The sequence below is a fragment of the Bos mutus genome, chromosome 17 (assembly GCF_027580195.1).
Source record: "Bos mutus isolate GX-2022 chromosome 17, NWIPB_WYAK_1.1, whole genome shotgun sequence".
Classification (NCBI taxonomy): Eukaryota; Metazoa; Chordata; class Mammalia; order Artiodactyla; family Bovidae; genus Bos; species Bos mutus.
This window is the reverse complement of record NC_091633.1, coordinates 2,163,934-2,185,064: the sequence shown is the minus strand read 5'-3', so window position 1 is coordinate 2,185,064 and position 21,131 is coordinate 2,163,934. Positions and strand designations below refer to the sequence as shown.

Below are 21,131 nucleotides of genomic sequence, written 5' to 3'. Positions count from 1 at the left end.
AGGCTGGTTCCTGCTCTGTTTCACTCAGACTCCAAAAAATTAATAATACAAATATCTGTGTAAAACTCAAGTTTTACTTCTTAATAAAAAATTTCAAAAGATCTGTCTTGTGTCATTTATTTAATATTCTCTTAATAGAAAACTTTACAAAGATAATTATATTTCAGATATGTAACTCTTATCAATGAAAAATTGAAATAAACATAGATTGCCCTTCAATTAAACTCATGCACGTATGTAAAGTAATGACCTTAAAATTTTCCCTAATCCATTAACATATTTTCATACATTTACCGTCTCAGGGAATTCCCAGGTGGTCCAGTGGCTAAGACTCCGTGTTCCCAGTGCAGTCAGCCTGGTTTCTTCCCTGGTCGGGGAACTACATCCCACAAGCCACAACTAAGACAGCACCCAGATAATGAATACATAAATTTTTTTTAGGTACCTCACAGTCACACACCTACAGTGTAACACACACGTTCAGTGTGGGGCAAGCTACAGTAGGGCCTCTTCTCCAACCAAACTTTCCCCGAACTGTGTCTTCTCGAACCCACTGCTTGGAACAATTCGTCCTAACAGCCACCACATATCAGGCTCCCTGGGAACACACACTGCTCAGAGCCCTTCAGAGTCTCAATAAAAACGGCCAGGAGCACCATCAGGCCTGCTCCCTGCAGCCTGTGCCCTGTGCCTGCAGGAGAGACGTCCAGGAGGGGTCACTTCATAAGACAGGACATGGGCATGGGGTCCAGAGTGTGGGAAGTTATGCACACAGTAAAGATCCAGGCGTTTAGGAATCAAGGGTCCCACCCCAGGCCTCTCCCCCTACACCTTCCCACCTCAACAGAGAAGAGGCCCCTCCTCCTCACGGCTGAGGGGACACACAGAGGAAGCAGGGCTCCGGCCACCAGGGAGGGGACACACAGAGGAGGGATCGGCTATCCTGCCCAGAAGGGGATGGGCCTCTCTGGGGCCAGCACTGCCCTGACCTGATCCCGATGCGAGAGGAACTTGTGCCCCAGAAGCACTCTCAGTCCTGACCCTGAGGAGCCCAGGGAGCCATGGACAGACTCAGTCTTAGGGGCCTGAGGGGAGCACACAGGGGTCCCTGAGGTCACAGCGGATACAGAGGAGGCCCCTGAACGAGCTCTGAGGCGGGGACAGTGCACAGAGCAGGTCAGGAGCTGTCCCCTGAGGGCTCTGGTCACCAGGTCACAGGAAGCGTGTCTGGGCCTGGACAGCAGGGGGCGCTCGAGGGCAATTCCTGAGGTGATTAGTGTGGTGAGAGCTGGGCCCAGGCCCTGACACTGCCAGGCAACCACGGCTCAGGGCTCCTGGATGGCACCTCCCACCCCTGGGCCCCAAGAGCCGCGCCCCAGTCCACACCCTGCCCCCCTCAGGCACAGGGACCTGACCCGGGGCCCAGGGAGGGGTCAGAGAGCTGGGGGATCAGAGAGCTAAGGTGTGGGGACAGAGAGGTGGGCGGAGTCAGAGAGCTGGGGGGTCATTTGCATGAAAGTCCCCGCCCCCTCTCAGGGTATGAAGAGGGGAAGGCACGGTGTGGGGACGCTCTGCTCAGCTGTGGGGCCACAGAAGGCAGAACGCCCTGACCGTGTCCACCATGGCCTGGTCCCCTCTGCTCCTCACCCTGGTCACTCTCTGCACAGGTGACTGGATGGGGGGACAGGGGAAGGGCCCTGGGAAGACTCACAGGCCCTCCTCCCTGCTCTCGTGTCTGGACCCCCAAGTCACCATCTCTGTCTCTCCCCCTTCCAGGATCCTGGGGCCAGGCTGTGCTGACTCAGCCGCCCTCCGTGTCCGGGTCCCTGGGCCAGAGGGTGACCATCACCTGCACCGGAAGCAGCAGCTACGTTTCGCGTGGCAATCATGTGAGCTGGTACCAACTGATCCCAGGATTGGCCCCCAAAACCCTGATCTATAATAGTAACAAACGACCCTCGGGGGTCCCTGACCGATTCTCTGGCACCAAGTCCGGCAACACAGGCACCCTGACCATCGCTTAGCTCCAGGCTGAGGCCGAGGCTGATTATTACTGTGCGTCTGCTGACCTCAGTCTTACTGGTCCCACAGTGCTCCAGGTCAGGAGGGAAGTGAGACAAAAACCTTCTGTCCTCTCAGAGTCGGGGCTCTGGGGGCAGAAACATCTTCTGCAAAGGCAGCCGCTTCATTTGATGTTTGGCCTAAGACTGTGCTCAGTCACACCACGGAACTTGGTCCAGAAAAATCTGTTCACATCTTTCTTAATTCACCCCTTCTCCAGCTTTCCTTTGCAGCAATACATTGTCTGATTTTCTCAACTTGAGCAGAAATCCCCAGTGCCAGGGCCAGGTGCCCTGGGGTCAGAGTCCATGATGGGTTGGGTCAGAACCAGAGGAACACAGTACAGTTCTGTCTGACTCTGGACTCATCAGAGCATCCAGTATGTGTCCTGGTCCCAGCAGCTCTCCTTCTCTCTGAGGCTAGTAGTGGACGCAGGGGGTCCCTGCTTGGTTCCCTGGCCTCAAGCCTGGCGTTCAGGCTCCTTGGCCATCACTGGGCTGAGCTGAGGCCCAGGATGCTGCTCCCGCCTTTCCTGTGACAGCCTCTCAGGCTCACCCAGGGCTCCAGGGTCCTGGCCAGGCAGCCTGGGAACCTCCTCCACTGGCCTCTGCCCACATGGGAAGCAGGGTGCTCCCTGGAGAGTGACTTTCCTGCACCTGGGCCTCAGGGGACATGAGAGCTGTCAGCTGTGAGCAACAGTCTTGCCTCTTACTTCCGCTTCTCTATCCGGGGGGGCAGTGCCTAGACCTGAGGTCCAGGCTAGGATGGATGGGAAATTACACAACAAAAATGTCAGTAAACTTGACTTGCAGTGATACCTGGACAGAGGATAAGAGACCCAGGGGAGGGACTTTCTCCATGTCAACAACTTCGTCTCAAGAGCAGGGTCCTGGGGGCCCTCCTCCACGACCTGGACCCCTCCCTTCATGTCCTCACTCCTGAACCTAGACTGTCCTTTAGGGAAAGTGACAGGATGTGGGTTTGGAGGCCTTTGCCCTGCCTTGCGCTCTTGGCATCTGGGCACAAGGCATGGGGCATCCATGCTTCCTGTCAGCTTCTCACCCTCCTTCAAGGGTGGTGCTGATGGTTCTGTCCTTTACCAGTTCCTCTCGTCACCTATTTTCCTATTTTCCTTACACAATTATGCACGCATTAGAATAATAGGAAAAGGATTTAGTATGAACATTTTGTTTGATATGAGATGATTCTCACAAACACATGTTGAGAAAAGAAAATAATCTTATGAATTTTATTAAATAGCTAAGTTACAAGAACATCTAATCTGAACACAAAACCATAATTTTACTTTACATTGATTAGCATTATTTTTGTCCCTTAATTTTTCCCAATTAATGGAGACATTAAGTCCTCCTGCATGAAATTACACGTATGTAAATGAGTATGTACCAGCAGTACTACAATTGTGTCTAGGTGTTTCTATTTTTACATGGATTTTATTCTTGGTTCTAAATGTATTTTTAATATGTCTTAATATAAAATACAACTTGTAGATAGGAAAAATAACATTCAGTATCAGTATCAAGTTCTTAAATTTTGAATTTTTTGTTAACTTTCTGATTAGAACATTTTGATCAATACTTAATGTTAGTGGCTTGTAATATTTCCTCATAAATTTTTTGGGTATATGTACAAATGTTTTAACTAATTCTCAAAAAACTAGGAAATATTGCATCCTTTTTCAATGTTTTTAAAAAGACATGCATACAATGCAAATCGATTAGAACAATGTAGTGGCTCAAGTTTGTTACATATTTCAGGTGAGGAAATGCATGTTATGTCTTTTTGTGGGCTAATTCAATAGTAAGATTTCCATATTTTTCCAAGGAAATTAATCTTGCTTGTTTTCTCTACTAGCTCACCGATGCACCTTCCTAGAAAAGTTTGCATTTTACCTCCTTAATTCTAGAGGTTATTTTTGCTTTTTGTTTTTATTTTTCACATGTGCCCAGCAGGCGGCGCTGTGGGACTGCCCTGGGGTCCATCCACAGCTGCTCAGGGAGCATCACTGACTCCTGGAGCTGGGCTGGGGGCGGCGCGTGCACTCCTGGGGGCACTCAGCAGTGTGTCGTCTCTGGCTGCAGAGTCCCCTGTCATGTGGTCTCAGCAGGTGCTTCCTCCAGGGTCTCCCAAGAGGGAACTCCCCTCCACCCCCTGAGTCTGGGCTGTGAGCTGAGCTCCAGCATCAGGGCTGAGAGATGGGCTGGGCGGATCCTGGGTGGACCCCTATTTGCATGGCAGCCCCTCCTCTGGCAGAGGCTGGGCGAGAAAAGAAGACCTGGGGCAGCCCAGCCCCACTATGGGGATCAGGAAGCTGTGAGCACCATGGCCTGGACTCCTCTCCTGCTCATGTTCCTCTCTCACTACACAGGTAGGCACAGGCCCCAGGCACCAGGGCTCAGTCCCAGCCTCATCAGCCCCTGGGGCGCAGACTCTGGGAACCTTTCCTGCAGCTCCTGCCCCATCTCCCCTGTATTGTGTCTGCAGGTTCCCTCTCCCAGCCTGTGCTGACTCAGCCGGTCACCGTCTCTGCGTCTCTGGGAGCATCAGCCAGACTCTCCTGCACCCTGAGCAGTGGCTACAATGTTAGCAACTATAGCATATACTGGTATCAGCAGAAGGCAGGGAACCCTCTCCGGTACCTCCTGAGGTTCAAATCAGACTCGGATAAACACCAGGGCTCCGGGGTCCCCAGCCGCTTCTCTGGATCCAAAGATGCCTCGACCAATGCAGGGCTCCTGCTCATCTCTGGGCTGCAGCCCGAGGACGAGGCCGACTACTACTGTGCTGTGTGGCATGGCGACACTAACGCTTACATGGAGCTCCAGACCAGTGAGGAAGTGAGACAGAAACCTCCTCCACTCACCCCTGCTCGTGGCTTGGATGAAGTCTAGTTCAGGGGGTGACTTCCGACTGTCAGATGTTAGACAAGCAACCGATTTTCCTCAAACCAGCAGATTTGATAATATTGTATCTTTTGCTTCAGTTTAGCTTTTAGATTGCTAAGTACTCTTATCCAATGCAGGTTTTCTTGGGCAAACATTGCTTGTTCAGAGATAAAAACTTTTTGATGAAGACATTGGCTGAGCCCAGAAGAGGTGGTTTCAGGCCAGGCCCAGCTCAGGGTCAAGGGCTCAATAAGACAGGCTTCTGTGACTGTTTCACTTGGGATTTTGTGATATAAAAGTCAACATGCAGAAATGAATTGTATTTTGTAGTTGAGTAATGAACCTCCAGTTTCTCAAAATAAAACCACTAACATGTATGATACAATCAATAGAAAACACTTAAAGATAAATCTGAGGAATATCAGAAGGCTGTGCCCTGAAAGGACAAACATGCAAGAGAAATTAAAGGCACAGTGAACAGTTACTCCTCATCTGTCGTTCAAAACCCTGAGTGTCACTGAGATAAGTCATTAAAAGTAGCACAACATAACATTGTAAAGCTACTTGTTGTTCAGTCGCTAGGCCTAGTCTGACTCCATGGACTGCAGCACACCAGGGTTCCCTGTCCCTCACCATCCTGGAGTTTGCCCAAGTTCACGTCCACTGGATCCGTGATGCCACCCAGCCATCTCAACCTCTGTCATCGCCTTGTCCTCCTGCCCTCAATCTTTCCTAGCAAAAGGTGTTTTCCAATGAGTCATAAATATGAAATTATGCTGAAAATTAATGAGAATGAATAGGGAAATGTTCAAGTCCACAATTATTAAAAATAGTATATAACTTTAAAATTATATACATTTAAAAGTAGTTCAAAAATGTGTGTTACTTTGGTCCCAGTAATTAAAAAAATCTTAAAATTTGACTGTATTTGTATAATAATAAACATTCAGCAAGAAAGATAAAAGAAAATTTGAGCAAGAGTGAAATATTTTCTTCCAGGAAAACAGTGAGTAGCCGGGATGTGCAGGCCCTGCATTATTTACAGTGTTGCTTCCTTATACCTGTTTCCCTTGAGAACTTGGAGGGGTGTGAGCAGCTGGGACGGGGCAGAGCCCTTAGAGGTCAGAAGGAAGGACAGTGGTTCCTGACACCACACAAGGGTCACTCTGCCTGCTCAGAGTCAGGCTCTGTAGCAGTGACGTGCCACCTGCCCCCTCCCAGCTGAGCACAGAGTCCTGAGCACTGTCTGCGCTGTCTCAGCCGGGCCCATTGTCCAGCTCAGTGCTCAGGTCCTCTAGTCCTGGAAAGAGCGGCAGAGCTGGCAGTGTGAGGTGTCCGGGAACCAACAGGTCCCAGCCAGAGACCCCAAACCACGATTCCTGCAGGTCCCCAGCCCTCAGGAGCCGCGATTGGTCCTTTGGCTCCAGACGCTGTCCCTCAGCTTCCTTGACAACTGGGGGCTCCTATCCTTGGATGAAAGAGAGGAGGACAGGGGTGATGCTGATCCGGGCACCTGGACACAGGTGGTGCCACCACAGTCACCTTCATTCCATGTCCTGGGAGTTGGGAGCAGAGTTAGCCTCCCTCAGAAAGGTGGCTTCTGCTTTCCAAGCCTATAGGGAGTGAACACGTGGCAGATGTTTTATTTAACTTGGGAAAGAGGAGACCAGGAACTAGTACAGTGGGGTCACTAGAGTATAAAAACAAAATGCTTATTATCCACTAGGAAAGGACCTCGAAGCAATCTGTGTGTGTGTGTGTGTGTGTAAGGCACTGCTTCATTTCTAAGGAAGGAGAAAGCACCCCCGTCCTGCACAGTCAGGAGGCTGCTTCCACGGGGTCGTCACTGTCCTGACCTGAGCTTGATTAAAGGAATATGTGTCCCAGACGCCCCCTCAGTTCTGACCCCTGAGCTGCCAAGCACGCTGTGTACAGACTGACCCTGAGGGTCGGAGGGGAGCCCACAGACGGCCCTGAGGTCACAGGGGACACAGAACGGGCTCCTGGCCTGAAGGCAAGAAGGAGACAGAGCACAGAGCAGGTCAGGGGCTTCCCTGAGGGCTCTGGTCACCGGGTCACAGGATGTGTGTCTGGGCCTGGACAGCAGGGGGCGCTCGGGGGCCGTTCCTAGGGTGGTTAGGGGGATGGGAGCTGGGACCCTGGCGCTGCCTGGTGGCCTCTGCTCACGGCTCCCAGCTGTGACCTCCCACCCCAGGGCCACACATTGCCCCGCCCCAGGGAACCCACTGGCCACCCTCAGGCACAGGGGCCTGACCCAGGGCCCAGGGACGAGTGGGTAGGAGTCATTTGAATGAATGGCCCTCCCCCTTTCAGGGTATGAAGAGGGGAAGGAGCGGTGTGGGGACGCTCTGCTCAGCTGTGGGGCCACAGACGGCAGGACGCCCTGACTGTGTCCACCATGGCCTGGTCCCCTCTGCTCCTCACCCTGGGTGCTCTCTGCACAGGTGACTGGATGCAGGGACAGGGGAAGGGCCCTGGGAAGCCTCACAGGCCCTGCTCCCTGCTCTCGTGTCTGGACCCCAGAGTCACCATCTCTGTCTGTCCCCCTTCCAGGATCCTGGGCCCAGGCTGGGCTAACTCAGCCGGCCTCTCGTGTTCAGGACTTTGGGTCAGAGGGTCACCATCTCTTGGACTGGAAGCAGCAACAACATTGGGGGTTATTATGTGAGCTGGTACCAACAGCTCCCAGGAAAGGCCCCCAGACTCCTGACCTATGAAAGTAGCAAACGACCCCCAGGGGTCCCAGATCGATTCTCTGGCTCCAAGTCTGGCAACTCAGCCTCTCTGACCAGCTCAGTTCATGCTGAGGACGACACTGATTATTACTGTTTCTCATGGGCTGATGGCTTGAAAGTTTGCACAGTGCTTCAGGCCAGAGAGAAGGAGACAAAAACCTGCTTCCCCCACAGCCATGGGGCTCCCAGGGCAAGGTGTTTGCCCCTCCCTTCCTGGAGTCCCTGAGACCACGGAACCCAGCAGACTGAGTGTGCCCTGACTGCAGCACAGCTGCCCCCTCAGCTCAACTCCCCTCCCTAGGGCAGCGGCACACAAGGGGTGGTCACACACCCCTGGATGAAGGAGCTGCTCACAGCAGTTGCCCCCAGCTCCCAGGTCGGAGTCGGCAGCACAGAGCAGGGGGGTCAGTGCTGCCCTTGCTGGGTCACTGGGCAGTGAATGCACATCCCTGAGCTTCCGCCACAGAAGCATCTCCTGTTAAAGGAAAAGGAAATGGAACCCAGACTTTCTTCAAGCAATTTCCACACAGTCCAGGATCCAGTAAAAATCGTCACTTCTATCAAGAACCAGGAAATTAATTATTGAAGGGAAGTGAGATTGCATAGACATTAATGCTGAGATGCCTCAGATGAGGAAATCAGGTGACAGATATTTTTAGGGATAAGTCTTCAAATCTATTTGATGAGCAAATACAAACACTCTTGGGTCCTAAGGAAAAGGAGATAAATGAACGAAAAAAAGAATCATGAGAAAAAGTAGTCAGAATCATTTGAAAATAAAATACATGGAAATAAAAGAGAATCCTCTGTATGTTATCAAAGACATTAAAACTTATTATTTAATTCATTTATTTGTTCATTGACAGAGTGTTTGGTGACAGGAAAAAAGGCAGCCCTACTTCTTCTTCATAAGGCTCCCAGGTGTCATTAGTGGTAAAGAATCCGCCTGCCGATGCAAGGGACATAAGAGATGTGGGCTCTGTCCCCAGGTTGGGAAGACCTTCTGGAGCAAGAAACGGCTACCCACTCCAGTGTTCAAGCCTGAGAATCCATGGACAGAGGAGCCTGGTGGGCTACAGTCCACGGGGTCACAAGAGTCAGACAGGATTGAGAACCAAGCCGCTGAGCAGCACCTTGCTCCCACTCTCACCGCCGTGAACGTTCCCCACATCCGCCACCAGGGGGCGCTGTGCACCTGCTCAGAACTGGCAAAGCCTCACCACACCCACATGGTCCCCTGAGCTGGCCCTGCTCCCGGGCTCAGCGGCCTGAGTTGGACGTGGCGGCAGGTGCTTCCTCTCAGGGGACAGACTCAGAGCCGCGGCCCCCAGGCCTCCTGCTGGGAGTGAAGCTGCACCCGGGGCCGAGCACCCAGAAGTGGAGGGTGAAGGGGTCAGGTGGTCGTCAGTCCCCACCCTCTTCCCACAAAGAGAGGAGGGGAGGAGCCCCCAGAGCCCACCCCGTGCACCCCTCCAGCTCTCCTCAGCCTGCTCCCGCTGCTCCTCATCTCTTTGCTCAGAGTCTCCGCTCCAGCTCACCTCATTCATGACTCCCCCAATCATGAGCCTCTCTCTCTACAAACCTGCACTGTTGACCTGCATGGTCATGACCATGTCAGAAGGTCATGGACGTGTTTCCGATCTTCCTGAACTGGACACTCACTTCCTCGTCCCCTCCTTGAACCTCTCTAACCCTTTCTTCCCAAGAAGCCTCAGGTTTCTGGCTCTCAGATGTGACCCTAGGTCGTCCCCTCCCTGTTCCACCCCTGATTCCCCCTCATTTCCCAGGGGATCCAGGGAAGCCCTCCAGCAGCTGATTTATCCCCTGAACACTCACATTCCGTCCCGTGTGCCCATCAAGTGAAGAATCAGGAGGGAAGAGAAACCCTGGTCCTGAGACCTGGGGGAAATGATTTCCTGGCTGAGGAGTGTCTGTGCTCAGCTGCTGTGGGATTGATTTTATGCACAGTGAGCACAGGAGAAGCTGCTGGGGCCCTGGGCTGGGAAAGCAGACCCTGTCCTGGGGCTCTGCCCCAGGGGCATGACTGCTGCTCTGTCTGACCATGTCTATGGTCCCGTCTGAGATTCCTGAGAACAGCTGATCTGCCTTGTCATGTCCTGTGTCTCATCTCAGATCTGAGACTGACCCATGGCTCTGATAACTCAGCCTGCCCTGTTTCACAGAGAGAACGTCCTGCTAAGACATGAAAATCCCTCAGTGGAGATGATTTAAAATGATCTTATTAGAAAGAATGGTTCTTTATGTTTTAGAAATAAGAAATTAAATTAATATCTTTTAAAATGTTCTTTTACTTAATAATAAAATTTCATTAAAAAACAGAGCCAGAGTCGGACACAACTTTTAGTGACTGAACCACAAAGATTTTTTAAAGACAGTACCGAGGCAATGCAAAATCAAACAGAACCAGGGTTTGGGCATCTATTTTAAGTGATGACCTTAGATTTTTCCTACTCCATGATTTTCACACATTTTGGTTCATTTAAAATCTCAAAGTCACACATCCACTGTGTAACACTCACATGCACTACAGGGTAAATTACACCTGGATCTTTTTTTCCAACCAAACACTTCCTGAACTGTGTAACTTCAAAACCAGTTTTGGGAAAGTTGACTCTAAGAGCTCTGATCACTAGGTCACAGGATGTATGTCTGGGCCAGGACACCAGGGGGCAGTTCCAAAGCCATTCCTGTGGGTCTGCAGCTATGAGATCTGAGATGAGTCCCCTGTCGTCCTGGTGCTTTCTGCTCAGGGTTCCCAGCTGTGACCTCCCACCCCCAAGCCCCACACAACCCCGCCTCTGATCACCCACTGGCCTCCCTCAGGCACAGGAAGCTGAGCCAGGTCCCAGAGGTGATCAGAGCATTGTGGGGGTTGGGAGGGGTCATTTGCATGAAAGGCCCCTCCCCCTCTCAGGGTATGAAGAGGGGAAGGAGCGGTGTGGGGACGCTCTGCTCAGCTGTGGGGCCACAGAAGGCAGGACGCCCTGACCATGTCCACCATGGCCTGGTCCCCTCTGCTCCTCACCCTGGTCACTCTCTGCACAGGTGACTGGATGCGGGGACAGGGGAGTGGTCTTGGGAAGACAAACATGCTGTGCTCCCCGCTATCGTGTCTGGACCCCAGACTCACCATCTCTGTCTCTCTCCCTTCCAGGATCCTGGGCCCAGGCTGTGCTGACTCAGCCGTCCTCCGTGTCCGGGTCCCTGGGCCAGAGGGTCTCCATCACCTGCTCTGGAAGCAGCAGCAACGTTGGTATGTGGTAATTATGTGAGCTGGTACCAACAGATCCCAGGATCGGCCCCCAGAACCCTCATCTATGGTGCGACCAGTCGAGCCTCTGGGGTCCCCGACCGATTCTCCGGCTCCAGGTCTGGGAACACAGCCACCCTGACCATCAGCTCGCTCCAGGCTGAGGACGAGGCGGATTATTTCTGTGCATCTTATCAGAGTAGTAGTCATAGCACAGTGCTCCAGGCCAGGGGGAAGTGAGACAAAAACCTGTTCTCCTCAGACATGGCCTCTGCCATAGCAGCCACTTCTGTTGTCTGTTTGATTTAAAACTGCAGTCTGAGCCTGACACGAGGGATTTGGTCCAGGAAATATTTTCAGATCTTCTTCATTCTGCCCCCTCACCAATGCTTTTCTTTGGCAACCACATTTTATATGAATATCTGACGTTGAGCAGAAGGCCCTGAATGCCAGAGGCAGGTCCTGGCAGACAGAGTCCATGACGGTCAGGTCAGAACCAGAGAGACAGCGTCCAGCTGTGTCTGATTCAGGACACTTCAGAGCCCTCGGCCGTCCCTGGGCTGAGCTGAGGCCCAGGCTGCTGCTCCTTCCTTTCCTGTGTCTGCCTCTCAGGCTCCCCCAGAGCTCCAGGCCAGCAGGAACTAGACCAGGACTCCTGTCTCACTGGGGGAGGTGGGGCAGCCCAGGGGCTTCCTGCTCAGGCTCTGCTGGACCTTCTGCTGCTGCTGCCCCACCCTGGGTCCAGGTCATTGGGGATCTGCCCATGCATGGAGGCTCCTCCTCTCCCCTCTGTCCTCAAAGTCCCTCCAGCAGCCCATTCCCAGGAGAGGGTCTCAAAGGACACAGAAAATCTGTCTCCCATCACTGGGGACACAGGGTCTGTTAGTTCTCTATCTCAGTGTCCCCTGGGGGTCCATCAGCACATCTCAGCCCTGGGAGGCCCCCAAGCCCTGGGCCCTCTCCTGCACAGGGAGCAGGTCCTGCTCTCAGCCTGCTCTGTCCCCTCGTGGTGTCCGGGGCTCAGGCAGGGGGACTCAGCCAGGGTCAGTGACTCTATGGACACTCAGCCACACTCATCTGCCTGGGAACAGCAACACTGTTGGCACAAAGGGGGCGATTTGGCTGCCGTCTCAGTCGTGCTGAGTCCCAAGCTCCTGAGCACAGGAGTCACAACCCGCCCGCAGGGTCTCAGCGAGGCTGGCGGGCTCCAGGTCAGGTGGGGCCCCTGACCATCTCTGGGCCCAGCCGAGGACAAGGCTGATTGTTCCTGCTCAGCTGGGACTCAGCCCTGCTGCTCACAGGAGGCCTCACCCAGGGGGAAGTGACCCCAACCCTGAGCTCCCGGCCTCACCCGCACGTGGGGTCACGGAGCACAGGTCACACGCCTGTGTCCTGCTCCCTGTCACTGCCCTTTCACACATCAGGTGTGGGGTCTGCACATTGGCCGCCTCGGCTGTGGGGCCACAGTTAACAGTGATGTATTTTGGAATAAGTGGGATTATTCCTTCTAATTCAGAGCCCAGCCTCCAAAAAGCATTAAATTTGCTGTATCCTCAATTTTCATACACAATTAAATGGGAGGCGGACACATACTGTCAAGAAAATGTGTCAGAGGAACCTTGCTTAATAGGCTCCAAATCAAGCAGTGCGGATCTTTGTTTGGTGGAATCGGGCCTCAGACACAGCTACTGAGAAAGGAACACAATTACCACACGTTGTGGGAAGCGGACACTGTAGCAGCAGCTCAGAAATGGACATAAAGTTGAATTTCATTTCACGTGGTGAGAATAAGAATGTTGTGGCCGTACTTCACAACTTACTGCAGAGGTTTTCACCCCAAACCTCCTCAGCTGCTCTTCTCAGTCCTTCCGCTCCAGTACTGAGCCTGGAAAATCATTTGGAAAAGGGAATCACATGTAGAATAAAAACAACAATCCCACCTTTATCAGACACGTGCTCATTTTCAGATCCGTTTGTGAGTCATGAACACTGTCACACCCATTTTCATTTTTATTTGGAATCTTTTAATTTAAGCCTGGTTTTTCAGTTAGGTTGTTGTTGGGAAGTCTTAATCAGGCAGCAGTATTGTTAACTTTCTTCTGAAAAGTTGCAAGTAGGTTGAGGCCACCCCTGTTTATTAATGGTTTCTCTGAGGAGACGCTTAGCCCCTAGAGCTGGTGCTGCTGTGAGTGACCACACTGCAGCCCTGAGGCCCTGGACTGCTGTGACTGGCAATGGTTTCAGGGCCTGTGTGTGGGGAGACCCCTGTCCCCTCACAGACCACAGCTGACTCTGTGGCTCCCTGCACCCTGAGCAGTGACATCAGTGTTGGCCGCTCTGCTGTTACTGGAACCAGCAGAAGCCAGCGAGCCCTCCTCAGTCCTCCGGTCCTACCACTCAGACTCCAGTAAGAACCAGGCTCCAGGGTCCCCGTGGGTTTTCTGGATCCAAAGATGCCTCGGCCAACGCGGGCTCCTGCTCGTCTCTGGGCTGCAGCCTGAGGATGAGGCTGACTCTGACCGTGCAGGCTGGTGCAACAGGGCTTCTCACAGCGACACAGGTAGATGGGAAACTGGGACGAGAGGCTCAGCCTGTCAGGGGCTTGTTCTTAGAGAACCGTCAAATGTTAAATAATACCCCAGAATCCATTAATTCCTGAGGTATGTTCTGGTTCATAATAAGTCTACTCCCAGTTGTACAGTCAGTTTTGCTGAAGTCTCAGAAAATGTAAACAATTTCTGATACCACTGAAGTGCACCCTGGTCATCCATGTGATCAAGGGAGCCGTGGAGCTGAGCTCCCTCACTGGAGATCAGGAGCAGGAGGCTTTTCCCAGATGCACCTTCAGCAGAGCCCGTGGACCATCCCAGCAGGCAGATCGTCCCCCAGGGTGTGAACCCTGCTCCTGAAGGGGCAGAGCAGAGAGCGTGAGGAGTGAGGGGCACCGCTGATACATCACAGGAGGCAGGGAAGCCCGGGAGTGGTTCTCCTGACCCACAGGTGCTGGCTCTGTCCTGCCCTCCCCCTCTCTCTCTCCACCCCATTGGAGCATTTCCTACTTCAGGGTTGGGGTGGTCTGTGGACTGTCAGGAGCAGGGGCTCCCAGGATGTGCCCATGTCCCTCTGCTTGTGATGCCCCCGATGAGCCCAGATCCAAGGGCCCCATGGCCTGTAGAAGGGTCAGCGGGGAAGCGGGGATCACCATGGCAGTGATGACAAGAGATTCCAGGCAAAGTCCCTGCCTTTGTGATTCAGGACAGAGGTGAGGGACAGTCAGGGGTTCAGCCCTGTTCTCTGGCTCCTGGTGGGTCCACATGCCCAGGATCAAGTCCACACTCCTTGATCACTCTGGACCCCAGCCTGGTGAGGAGGCTGGTCATCAGTGTCACACAGCTCATCACTAACCACAGCCACAGGGAATCCCCGTGTGATGGGGATGTCTGATGAAAGCTTGCCCTGTACTCCCGTGTCGACCCATCACGGCCCTGACCCTGCCTGTGACCTCACCAGTGCTGGTTCAGGTCTCTGCTCTCACTTGTGCTATTAAATCCAGGCCGTCTCACCTCTCATCCTGGTCCATCATTATGGGGTCCACGACACTGTCTTCTTTTCGCTCTGGTCTCCAAATACAAGCATACAAGCAGAATGCCCATGTGCCCAGACACACAGGGTCCCTCACAGGTACTGAGCAGGATGTCGAGGAAGCAGAAGTCCAGCAGCTGTGCCCTGGAGCCCCAGGGGGCCTCTCCCACCCCCACACGACCCTCTCCTGCTCCAGCCTTGTGCTCTGCCCTGAACCCTGACACTTAGGGAAGCTGTGTCCTCCCTTTCCCTGGGGATTGCTGCCTGAAGTGCACTCCTCTTCAGGTACTGGGAGACCCTCCCCATTAGGATGCGGCTCTCAGACTCCTCACTTGCTCATTTCCTCCCTTTTGCCTCATGATCTCTCCCCCTTTTCCCTCCGTGCTTCCTTGTTTGAGATGATATTGGATAAATGTCACTATTTTGGAAACATACCTTATCAACCCACCTCCATTAAAACTATGGATTCTATCAATTGAAGGTTAGAACGTTAGACTTCACCATGTCCAATGAAGATCAGGTAACGGTCATAACGGTTTCTCACCAGAGATGAAACCCTTGTCTGGGATGGGTTTCTCAGCCCAGACAGGATGAGATTCCCATTTATAGGCATAATCTTTTATATCAAACATTTAATATTGAAAGATTATAAAATTAGACTAAAAACATCTTTAAATATCTGAGTCAAAAAGAAGTACTGTGAGGACCATGATCAAGGGTAAATGAGAACCCCTGGAAGTGATCAAGAAGGGCTTTGTTGTTCCTGAGAGCCTCCTATTCTCTTTGCAAAGAGAGAAATAAGAGCAGAGCCATGCAGTCTGGGCTGGGAAGGTCCCGGGAGGCCCTGCAAATTCAACCTTGACTCCTTATCAACCTGGGAAGGAAGCTCAGACAGAATCCTGACCAGGTACCACCCACAGGCATGCTGGGAGTTTGAACCCTGGAAACTCAGGTCGGGTGGTTGTGTTCTGGCAGTGAACCCACGAGCTAGGCAGAGCAAACTCAGACATCAGGGAATCCTGAAATTCGTTAGTGTATTAGCATACCATTGAGGGGTCTGAGGTCATTCAGTTCAGTTCAGTTCAGTTGCTCAGTCGTGTCTGAATCTTTGTGACCCCATGAATCGCATCACGCCAGGCCTCCCTGTCCATCACCAACTCCCGGAGTTCACCCAAACTCATGCATTGAGTCTGTGATGCCATCCAGCCATCTCATCCTCTGTCGTCCCCTTCTCCTCCTCCCCCAATCCCTCCCAGCATCAGGGTCTTTTCCAATGAGTCAACTCTTCACATGACGTGGCCAAAGTATTGGAGTTTCAGCTTCAACATTAGTCCTTCCAGTGAACACCCAGGACTGGTCTCCTTTAGGATGGACTGGTTGGATCTCTCATTAGGTACCTGGAAAAATCAATGACCAGGCCCAAACTAGACGAAGGCGACTCATTCTACTGCCCTGGGCGGTGACATCAGGAAGACCCAGCTGCAAGTGTGAGAAAGCCCTTCCAGGAGGCTGTGGTGTGAAGTGGGGGAGGAGGAGGTCTGAGTCCAGCAGGGGGCGCTGTGGGCCTGGTCCTGAGAGCCCAGGGTCCTGGCCAGGCAGGCTGGCACCTCCTCCGTTGGCTCTTGCCCACGTGGGCAGCAGGGTCCCCACTGGAGGGTGATGTCCTGCACCTGGGCCCCCAGGGGACACGGCAGCTCTCAGCTCAGAGCCACAGGCTTGCCTCTCAGTTCCCGCTGCTCTGTCGTGGGGTCAGTGCCCAGACCTGACATCCAACCAAGGACAGAGGGACGGTCATACAACAAGAATGAACTTCCTTCAGGAACCTCGGCCTCCAGGGGATACCTGGACAGGGGATGAGAGACCCCTGCAGAGGCTGCCCCATTGCCCACAGAACGCCCGGGTGTTCCCCGTGGAAGAGGGATGCAGGCAAGGACCCTCTGTCACCATCGGTGTCATTTAAAACACGTTCCCTGTTGGGTTATTTGGCAATTTCAACATTTTGAAGTGAACCATGGAAACTGACATTGTGTCAGTTTTTGTGGCTCCATTACTCGTTCCTTCCCGTTTTATTAATACTTTATGTTAACACTTGTAACATGAAATATATGAAATCAAAAGTTCAGCCAAACTGTCATCAATATGTTCCTATAATAAGAAAAGAATTCAGTAGGAATACATAATAACCCCTTGCACCACTCCCACTCCCTGCAGCCTCTTCTGCTCCTCTCTTGCTCTTTCCTAAGAGCACCCCTCTGATCCATGACTTTCCTCCCCAATCTGGGCTCCTCTCTACAACCCTTCACCAGAGACCTCCTCCTCCAGACCAACGTCACTCTATCAGGTCATGGGTCAGTTTCCAGGCTTCCTTGACCAGACGCTCACTTCCTTGTCCTCCCTTGCAACCTCTCTAGCCCTCCTACCAGAGAAGCCTCAGGTCTCCAGACTTCAGGTGTGACCCCAGCTCATCCCCTCCCGGCCAGGGCGGTCACTGCTGCCTTACCTGGACCTCCTTTAACTCAGCCTATCTTCCTATCGTCACTTCTGAGTGTCCGAGGTCAGCAGACCTGACCTGTCATGCACGTTCCCTCAACTCAGCTCTGAGCTGACCTATGGCTCCCATACCTCAGCCTGCCCTGTTTTCACAGGCTGCTCAGAGATAAGCACTCCCCAGTGGAGAGGCAATATGTGGCAGAAAGAGCTGGTTCTAGCCCTGCCTCAGTCAAACTCCAAACAAGTTAGGAATGCAAATATCTTTGTAAAAATATTTTTACTGGATAATATTTAAAATTTCCTAGGATACCTATGAAGTCATTTAAAAAGAACTTTTTAATAAAAAAAGAACTTACAATGATAATTAGTTTTCCAGAACTGTACCCTTGTAAGTGAAAAATTAAGAGAGAACGTCGATTTTCCATCAGTTTAATTCATGCACAGATTTTAAGGAATGACTGTAGATTTTCACTAATCCATTACCACATTTGGTTCGTTTAAAATCTCACACACCCAGAGTGTAACACCTCACCAGTGCAGGGCAAGCTACAGTCAACCGTTCTTTTCCAACCAATCACTTCGACCTCTTCCTTCTCTAACCTGCTATTTGGGATGGTTGGTCCTAACAGCTATTATGTATCAGGATCCCTGGGGACACACCTGCTCAGAGCCCTTCAGAGTCTCAATAAAAACTGCCAGGAGCATCACCAGGCCTGCTCCCTGCAGCCGGTGCCCTGTGCCTGCAGGACAGACGCCCGGGAGGGGCCACTTCATAAGACAGGCCATGGGACAGGGTCCAGCGTGTGGAAGGCTTCACACACAGTAAGTTCTGTTCAGTTCAGTAGCTCAGTCATGTCCGACTCTTTGCGACCCCATGGACTGCAGCACGCCAGGCTTCCCTGTCCATCACCAACTCCTGGAGTTTACTCAAACTCATGTCCATTGAGTTGGAGATGCCATCCAACCATCTCATCCTCTGTCATCTGCTTTTCCTCCTTTCCTCAATCTTTCCCAGCATCAGGGTCTTTTCAAATGAGTCAGTTCTTTGCATCAGGTGGCCAAAGTATTGGAGCTTCAGCTTCAGTCTCAGTCCATCCAATGAATATTCAGGACTGATTTCCTTTAGGATGGACTGGTTGGATCTCCTTGCAGTCCAAGGGACTCTCAAAAGTCTCCTCCAACACCAGAGTTCAAAAGCATCGTTTCTTTGGTGCTCAGCTGTCTTTATAGTCCAACTCTCAACTTTTCCATGACTACTGGAAAAACCATAGCTTTGACTAGACAGACCTTTGTTGGCAAAGTCATGTATCTGCTTTTTAATATGCTGTCTAGGTTGGTCATAGCTTTTCTTCCAAGGAGCAAGCATCTTTTAATTTCATGGCTGCAGTCACCATCTGCAGTGATTTGGAGCCCAAACGTGAAGTCTGTCAGTTTCCACTGTTTCCCCATCTATTTGCCGTGAAGTGATGGGACCAGATGCCATGACCTTAGTTTTCTAAATGTTGGGTTTTAATCCAACTTTTTCACTCTCCTCTTTTGCTTTCATCAAGAGGCTCTTTTGTTCAAACACACAGTAAAGATCCAGGCATTTAGGAATGCTGAGTCCCACCTCAGGCCTCTCTCCACACCTTCACCCCCTCCTCAGAGAACTGCCCCCTCTTCCTCAGGGCTGAGGGGACGCACAGAGGAAGGAGGGCTCTGCCCACCAGGGAGGAGGCCCACAGAGGAGGGACCCTGCTGTCCTGCACAGAAGGAGACCCACCTTCCTGCTCCGGGGCCGGCACTGCCCTGACCTGATCCTGATCTGAGAGGAATTTGTGTCTCAGATGCCCCTCGGTCCTGACCCCTGAGCAGTCATGGAAGCCCTGGACAGATTCATCCTGAGGATTTGAGGGGAGCCCATGATGGCCCTGAGCTCAGGGGGACACAGAAGGGGCACCTGGCCTGGTGCTAAAGAGGGGACAGTGCACAGAGCAGGAGGCAGGATCTGTCCTTGAGGGCTCTGCTCTCCAGGTCACAGGATGTGTGTCTGGGCCTGGACAAGGGGTGGGGGGCGCTCGGGGTCCATTTCTGAAGCTGGGTGGTGGGAGGCAGAGCTGGGCCCCCCGACAGAGCTCCCTGACAAGGCCTGGTGGCCTCTGCTCAGGGCTCCCAGCTGTGACTCCCACTCCTGAGACCCACAGAGCCCTACCCCTGACAACTCTCTGGCCACCGTCAGGCATAGAGACCTGGCCCAGGGCCTGGGAGGGTCAGTGTGATGCACGGGATCCTTTGCATGAAAGGACCCTCCCCCTCTCAGGGTATGAAGAGGGGAAGGAGCGGTGTGGGGACACTCTGCTCAGCTGTGAGGCTACAGAAGGCAGGACACCCTGACTGTGTCCACCATGGCCTGGTCCCCTCTGCTCCTCACGCTGGTCGCTCTCTTCACAGGTGACTGGATGGGGGGACAGGGGAAGGGCCCTGGGAAGACTCACAGGCCCTGCTCCCTGCTCTCCTGTCAGGACCCCAGAGTCACCATGTCTGTCTCTCCCCCTTCCAGGATCCTGGGCCCAGGCTATGCTGACTCAGCCGCCCTCCATGTCCGGGACTTTGGGTCAGAGGGTCACCCTCTCCTGCACTGGAAGCAGCAGCAACACTGGGGTCTTTATGTGAGCTGGTACCAACAGCTCCCAGGAAGGCCCCCAGAGTCCTGACCTATGAAAATAGCAAACGAACCTCAGGACTCCCAGATTGATTCTCTGGCTCCAAGTCTGGCAGCTCGGCCGCGCTGACCACCTCAGTTCAGTCTGAGGACGACACTGATTATTACTGTTTCTCATGGGCTGACGGATTGAAAGTTTGTACATTGCTTCAGGCCAGAGAGAAGGAGACAAATACCTGCTTCCCCCACAGCCATGGGGCTCCCAGGGCAAGATGTCTGTCCCTCCCTTCCTGGAGTCCCTGAGACCACGGAACCCAGCTCTCTGTGTGTCCCCTGACTGCATCACAGCTACACCCTCATCCGGACTCCCCTCCCTAGGCCAGCGGCACACAAGGGGTGGTCACACGCCCCAGGATGAAGGAGCTGCTCACAGCAATTGCCCCCGGCTCCCAGGTCGGAGTCGGCAGCACGGAGCAGGGGAGTCAGTGCGCCCTTGCTGGGTCACTGGGCAGTGAACGCACATCCCTGAGCTTCCACCACAGAAGCATTTTCTGTTAAAGGAAAAGGAAATGGAACCCAGAGTTTCTACAAGCAATTTCCACACAGTCCAGGATCCAGTAAAAATCGTCACTTCTATCAAGAACCAGGAAACTAAATAATGAAGGGAAGTGAGACAGCATAGACATCACTGGTGAGATGCCTGAGATGATGAAATCAGGTGACAGATGTTTTTAGGGACAAATCATCAAATCTATTTGATGAGCAAATACAAACACTCTTGGGTCCTAAGGAAAAGGAGATAAATGTAGGAAAAAGAGAAAAAGTAGTCAGAATCACCTGAAAATACAATAGGAGAAATAAAAAGAAGTATCTGCACACTATCAAAGACGTGTAATACTTATTGCTATTCAATTCATTCATTTGTTTATTGACAGAGTGTTTGGTGACAGGAAAAAAGAGCGCCCCTGCTTCCTCTCATAAGGCTTCCCAGGTGTCGCTAGAGGTAAAGAACCCGGTGCCAATGCAAGGGACATAAGAGATGTGGGTTCTGTCCCTGGGGTGGGAAGATCCTCTGGAGCAAGAAACGGCAACCCTCTCCAGTGTTCTTGCCTGGAGAATCCCATGGACAGATGAGCCTGGTGGGCTAGAGTCCACGGGGTCGCAAAGGAGTCAGACAGGATTGAGAACCAAGTAACTGAGCGGCACCTTGCTCCCAGTCTCACCGCCGAGAACGTTCCCCGGGTGCGTCACCAGGGGGCGCTGTGCACCTGCTCAGAACTGGCAGCCCCTCAACGCACCCCCATGGTCCCCTGAGCTGGCCCTGCACCCGGGCTCAGCGGACTGAGTTGGATGTGAGAGCAGGTGGTTCCTCTCAGGGGACAGACTCAGAGCCGCGGCCCCCAGGCCTCCTCCTGGGACTGAAG

At 52.6% G+C, this 21,131-nt stretch overlaps 1 protein-coding gene, 1 long non-coding RNA gene and 1 gene segment (V, D, J or C); all 3 read left to right on the top strand.

Moving 5' to 3' along the window:
• Positions 1-1,574: 1,574 nt before the first annotated feature.
• Positions 1,575-2,080, top strand: LOC138983919 (immunoglobulin lambda variable 1-40-like). The segment is given in 2 exon segments: positions 1,575-1,667; positions 1,777-2,080. Coding segments are annotated over 2 exon segments (294 nt in total).
• A 2,267-nt stretch (positions 2,081-4,347) lies between these two features.
• Positions 4,348-5,287, top strand: LOC102279615 (immunoglobulin lambda variable 5-39). Its single transcript, XM_005908502.3, has 2 exons — positions 4,348-4,450; positions 4,567-5,287. Exons 1-2 carry the CDS (start codon positions 4,405-4,407, stop codon positions 4,971-4,973), a joined length of 453 nt encoding a protein of 150 aa, XP_005908564.2. The 5' UTR covers positions 4,348-4,404; the 3' UTR covers positions 4,974-5,287.
• Positions 5,288-10,662: 5,375 nt separating this feature from the next.
• LOC102277762 (uncharacterized) lies at positions 10,663-10,985 on the top strand. The gene is made up of 2 exons (XR_011467368.1): positions 10,663-10,789; positions 10,899-10,985. It is a non-coding gene; the product is annotated as an uncharacterized lncRNA (long non-coding RNA).
• The last annotated feature ends 10,146 nt before the right edge of the window (positions 10,986-21,131 follow it).

Excerpts from the sequence above, each read along its gene's own strand:
- LOC102279615 (XM_005908502.3), top strand. The coding sequence starts at position 4,405 with ATGGCCTGGACTCCTCTCCTGCTCATGTTCCTCTCTCACTACACAG. Across the intron at positions 4,451-4,566 it reads GTTCCTCTCTCACTACACAG|GTTCCCTCTCCCAGCCTGTG; the intron begins GTAGGCACAGGC and ends TTGTGTCTGCAG.